At 51.0% G+C, this 6,000-nt stretch overlaps 1 protein-coding gene across 1 annotated transcript in view; it reads right to left on the bottom strand.

Moving 5' to 3' along the window:
* Positions 1-623: 623 nt before the first annotated feature.
* The window catches only part of LOC122364555 (serine/threonine-protein kinase BRSK2-like), an 88,000-nt gene continuing 82,623 nt past the window's right edge, over positions 624-6,000 (bottom strand). The window contains exons 12-14 of the mRNA XM_043335052.1: positions 4,679-4,853; positions 2,593-2,765; positions 624-2,084 (exon numbers count right to left, since the gene is read on the bottom strand). Coding sequence (XP_043190987.1) covers positions 1,860-2,084; positions 2,593-2,765; positions 4,679-4,853 — 573 coding nt within the window. The 3' untranslated portion in view covers positions 624-1,859. The remainder of the gene's footprint in view (positions 2,085-2,592; positions 2,766-4,678; positions 4,854-6,000) is intronic.

The raw sequence follows: 6,000 nt of genomic DNA, 5'->3' as shown, positions 1-6,000 counted from the left end.
GCTCAGTAACACAGCATAACAGATGAGCAGCAGACAACAGTTCAACATGTTGACAGTGGGTGCAAATTTATCAGGACAAAACAAATAACAAAAAGAGTATTATTTTTGATCGTGTTATTTGGAAGTCATCGCAATGTTTTGGTATCGGACTTTATCGACCACGGGATAACCAAGAAAAAAAGTAGTTTCTTATGCTCCAATTGAGCTCAGAGGATTGAGAAAAAAAGATGATGACGCTGGATCAAAACTACAGGAGCAAAACTAAGAACAGTTCGGCGTTGGCTTTTGTCTGAATTCATGAGCTGTTGAGAGGCGATAAGTTGGCCAGGTCAGACGGAAAGCAGCTTGCGTGGAGCGTGAGATTGCGTCAACGAATTGATAAAGACGCGCATGACAGCGCCCGGAAGTTGACAGAGCTGGTCAAATGGTTGTGAAGAGTTCTTAGAGAGAGGACATTATCAGAGAGATCGTCGAACAGCTGGGGAGTCGGGACGTCACGTTCAAGAGATAAGCTGCGTTTGAAGGCGAGTTGTCATGACTACCTGTTCTGACGTTCTGTTTTCTCCAGCGCAACAGTTTGCACATGCTCGCCAGTCACCACTCTAGCTCGGAAAGCTACAATCTCTGAAAGATGAGTATATAGAAACAGTGTACGGTACAGTACAGAAAAGGACATCGAACCACATTGAGACAGAAAAGATTATCACAAGACACGCGTCTCAAGCATATCGGTCAATCCAAAGATGATGGTAGATCAGTAATACTGAAGCAGACGCCAGACTGGCAGGTAAGATCGAGCAACGTTTGGCCGCCGCGGCTGAAGCTAAACTTTTCTGTCTTTCGGACCCTTCCCGTCGTATTCCTTTCTTGAGATTACGCATTACGCATCCAGCCAACGATCGCAATCACCCGATGAAAATAATGTGCTCTGTTTTATCTCTGACCATGAAATTCAGGCCCTTCTGTAACGATTGACGACACAAAGAAGAGAGCAGCTTCTTTGAGGAAAATCGAAGGGACACGAAAACGGGCGTCGGGCTTAGTGACTAGAGAAGACGTCTATCTCAGCTTTAGAAAGGTACGAGATATAGATGAATGCCAGACGAGAGCATGGATTATTCGTCTATAAAGTATAAGCTGTTGACAACAGTTACAGTGGAGTCAAGTAGATAGAGCCATCAAATAAAAATGTAAACAAAGATTAAGCAGCAAACAGTCGAACACGCCAACAAAGATCGATATTTTGATGTTGATGTTTTTATGAGATCTAATCCAGGGACACAGCAGCACATACACAGCAGAACGGCGGCCGGATTTCGGCGGGCCGTGCGGACCCCAGCCGGAATACTGAACGCGCCCGGTGGGACGGGCGGACCCTGCGTCGACGAGCGCGGCGCGCTGGTTTCGGACGGACGGCCACCGCGGCCGGCAGACAGCGGGTCGCTAGCAGAATACTGGACTGGCTCCACCGACAACACACCCCGCATACACAAGCAACAAGACGGACACAGAGACAGCGGCCGCTGCCGGGCGGCCGCGCCACCGCCGGGCGCCGGCCTACCAGCCGACCCCGAATATATAGAGATTTACCTATATACCCGGCAACACTGTTTGGCGCCAACTACACTGGGAATGTCGCGATCTTCAGAGGCGGGAGGCGGCTCGACGGCCGGCCGGCGAGACCCACCGCCCGGGCCACAGGCGGGTCGGGTCAGGTCAGGTCAGGCCAGCCACCCTGCGCCGCTCCGCCCTCACTCATTGCACGGTCCCTGGCAGGTCATTTCGACACCAGCCGGCCTCTTTTCACCCCTCCGGCCACTGTCCCCCTCACTGGCGGCGGAACACTAGCGCCGCGGAGATCATAGCGCCGACACGGCGCAGCTCGAGTTCGGTTCCGAGTCGCTAGGTGTCACTGTTGCAGTGGCTGTGGCCGAGTCGTCGCTGGCTGCTGGCGAGCCGCTGTCGGAGCGGGGTGGCTCCGTGGCCGCCGGCGGCTCCTGCTCCGAAATGAGCGGCGGGTCAGCCGTCTCGTTGGTCGGAGTTTTCATGTCGAGGATGTTGTCTACCTCAGACTCGGCGTCCACCTGTCGATCGAGGTCAGCGGAGGTCAACAAAGTTCACCGGGGTTCAGCAGAGGTTATCAGATATCAGCACCGGTCAGCAGTGTAAGCAGAGGTCTGCGAGGTCAGAAAGAGTCGGTAGTCTGTAGCAGAGGTCATCTATGATCAGCAAAGGTTAGCAGAGGTACGAAAAGGTCAGTTGAGTCCTCAGAGAGAGGTACAAACTCGTTCGTAATCACCAGAGGTCAGCGAGGTCAGACAAGGTCAGTAGGCTTAGCGGAGGTCAGTGGGGCCATGACAGGTTGCCCGAGGCTAGCCTGGTCTCTTACCTACACGTTTTCTCTGGCCCTGGTGCTCCTGCTCTATGAATGTACCCCTGAACCTCCCGGACCAGACTCTTACATATCCCTTTTTTTCTGGCTTGGATGCCCTGTCATATGAATCTACCCCTGACCTCCCAGTTCCCCTATATTTACCCCTGACCTTCCGGCTCCCCTATACGCACCCCTGCCCTCCCAGCTCGCTCGCTCACCTGCCGGGGCGGTACGACCGTCTGCAGCCGCTCTGACGAGTCGGAGCCGGCCGAGGAGCTCTCCGACAGGTCGGCCGTGAACTTCCGGCCCACCCTGGGTGACGGCGGTGGTCGGCGGGAGCATACCTGACAGTGGATGTGCTCACAGATCCGGCGGAACCGGCGGATGTTACCTGTTGGGCGGACGGGGGGGGGCGGGATATGTCATCAGTAAGGGTTTAAACAGCGTTGCAAGGTTGGTTCTGACGGACGGCGTCTTTCGTAGACCAGCTAAGTGCTGATCAACTTTTGTCGCTGTCATTCGGTAGCCCATGGCTTCACCAATACATTAGCTATCACTTGTTGAAGAAGGCCCTGCATTCCGCAATCAGCATTACGGAATATCCACGGTGGAGTGATACACATAGACAAGCCACAGCGATTTTGTATAATGAAGTTGGCACTGTTTTAGATGGAAATCCAAATCGTCCCGTCCAGAGGAGAAGTGAAATTGGAGCTCAGAACGGTTTCTCATCACACGCTGCAGTAATCCGATTAAAGGGGTGGGAGGAAAACGAATTTAACCCGCGCCCGGCTGGGGGTCCTGGATTTCCACGCCCTGCTGGGGGGGGGTGTTTGAACACCCCCCCTTGTAACTCGGCTCCTGGGCCACGTAGCGATACGCGGAAGGCGGCGTTCGAAAGAGCGTCAAAAATAATGAGGAAATCACTTCAGTCAATTTTTTGGTCAGGTCAAAGGTCAGGTCACCAGAGGTCATGAAAGGCAAAATTTCGCCGATTTCCAGGTCGAATGTCGAAAATTTCCAAGAAGCCAACGCATAACTCGAGAACCAATAGAGCTACAGCGCCGCAGAAAAGCGCATTCGATAGCCCTATTAAAGCCCTTTCTGTGTAATTCTCTCAGATTTGACCTAACTTCAACGGTTTTGCCTGTAGAGGGCAAAAATTGCAAAAATAGCCGAATTTTTCGGAAACAGTTTTTCTGCAATAACTTTTGACCCAAGCCTTATACGAGCTTACTTTTACCAGCATTGTGTTCCTCTCGTCAAGACGCATCGAATGAACTATAAGTTGACCTTGAAAGGTCAACTTGAAAATTTGACCTCAGGTCAAGGTCATGACCTGACCGGAAAGGGTCATGTTGCATATCAGTCGATCCGTATCGTCAAGCTGAACACATCTAAGGCATTTTCATCGCTCTAGTATGCCTCTATCAAAAGTTATTTGCGAAAAACTGTTAGATACCATTCGTGACCTAAGATGACCTCAGGGCATAAACAAGGGTCACGGACACCATTTTCATGTTCAGTGTGTCTAAACCACTTGTAATTCGGTGTTTGGGAGTGTTTATAATGTCTTTTGTCCAAAAGAGGCGCATTTCAATTTTCTCCCATTGACTTATAATGGGGAGGTCGCAAAATTGACCTGACCTTAGGTCATCGATATCAAAATTCTGAGATAAACATTTTGTACATGCTATTGCTCTTAGCAATCGCTGAAAGTTTCAAAGCGTTCGGTCACTCGGTGTAGCTATGACAGACATTGAAAGTTTTTTATGAGGTGAGGTCACTTCAAGTGACCTGGTGACCTGACCTTGAATGACCTTGGTCTGAAATTTTCACAACATGTGTAGAATTGATGTATGATAAGGTGTACCAAAAACGGCGGCGCGGAGCGCCGCCGTTTTTGAGATATTTGCGAAAAACCACAAGGGGGGGTGTTCAAACACCCCCCCCCCCCCAGCAGGGCGCGGGTTAATTTAGAATGATTATGCCACCAGCTGCATTAAATTGAAACATCCGTGACACCACCTCCTCTATGGTGTGGATACCAGTAGGAAAGTGGGAAAATTATATCATACCAGCGATACTCTATATTAAAGTTGCTAGTTACTTAGCATATGTTTCGCTTTTTTCATCCCACTGCAGACGAATGGTCAGCAGACTGCAGACGAATGGTAAGCAGACTTTGAGTACAAGGGACAATGAGGACAAGGGACGATCCAAATTGAGTATCTCACCGCAGACTGGAAATTAAATTACGTTATCTTACCGTCAACAGGCATCTCACTCCGTTATCTCACTCACCGGAGACGAGTGAGAAGTTGATGGCGTAGAGGCACTCGTCGTCGCCCTGTGTGACAGGCGTGATGTCCACCTGGAACCGGACCTGGCGCTGGAAGACGGCCGGTCCGGCGGCGCCGCGCCGGTACTCGACTCGAAACGACATCGGAGACGTGACGCTGTGGCTAAGATCGGCGATCTGAACGCAGAGACGGGAGGCAGGTCAGATGGAGGAGATCATAGGCTAGATGGAGCAGGTAACAAGGTCAGAGGGAACCTGCCACAGGTCAGATCGAGTACGTCAAAGGTCAGACAGTACAGCGCTTAGAGATGGAGGAGGTCACAGATCAGACATGGAACCGTTATGGTCTGACGTTCAAGAGCAAAAGTCAGACAGAGCAGATTCTCGACAAAACAGTACATATATGTCACAGTCCAGACAGCAAGGGTGGTCAGACACCCGACCGGCCAGTGCAGTGGCGAGACACGGGCATACGTATAAGACGGCACGTGTCTGCAATTTGCCTTGAAGAGACGCTCTTAGGCCCGGTTGAAGGTCGACGATCCGCGCTCAGTGTTTTATTAAGGAAAACTAGCCGAACCAGATCGATCTAATTCCGCTGAATCGGGTCCGTCTCGGTCGTAAAGTTCGACTGGAGGCTGCCATCCTCCAAGTTGGATCGGCCGGTCGCGGAGCATGGGGTTTGATCGTAGTCTTCATGCAGAAGGAAGGGGCCGATACCATGTGAATCTTCACCTGCACAAGCCCGGGACGAGCAGGAGAGCGTATAATGGGCTTATTTATAAATATCTATTCGAGCATATCACTTATCACTGGTCACTGATCAATCACGAGACAAGTATTTGGCGCTCTGCCTAGCTCCTGGAGCAGTACTTTAGCTTCATCGTCTGCCAACTTCAGCAGAAAGGAGAGCCAGCCAGCCAGCCATTTAACTGACCAAGTTCGCAAGCACCGAAAGAAAGTCTCACAGGCCGTTGGGAACTCGTTTCCCTCAAGCAACTGGCAAGCTTTCAATCTGCACAGACGCTTTTAATGCAAAATGCACGAACAGTTGAGTCGAGCTTACGTAATAGGTACTTGGAGGGTCATCGGAAACAGTTGCGGTTTAATTTAATAAGTGTCGCAAACGTCTGCGGTAAGTTTTGGCATCACTTTAGGAATGCCTAGTTAGGGCCGAAGAAGACAGCTTGGTTTGAATGCCCGGAGAGCGCCAGCAGCGGTCTGGTCTGCGGCGTCCGGAAGGAGCTGTTAAACTGATTCTACATAATGCCCGGAGGAAAACGATGCGGCTTGATGAGAATATGCCAAGGGAGGTAGCGCTCTA

Source organism: Amphibalanus amphitrite, unplaced genomic scaffold (genome assembly GCF_019059575.1).
Source record: "Amphibalanus amphitrite isolate SeventyFive unplaced genomic scaffold, NRLGWU_Aamphi_draft 000683F_arrow, whole genome shotgun sequence".
Lineage (NCBI taxonomy): Eukaryota > Metazoa > Arthropoda > Thecostraca > Balanomorpha > Balanidae > Amphibalanus > Amphibalanus amphitrite.
Note: the sequence above shows the minus strand (reverse complement) of the source record. Positions and strands in the feature narration are given on the sequence as shown.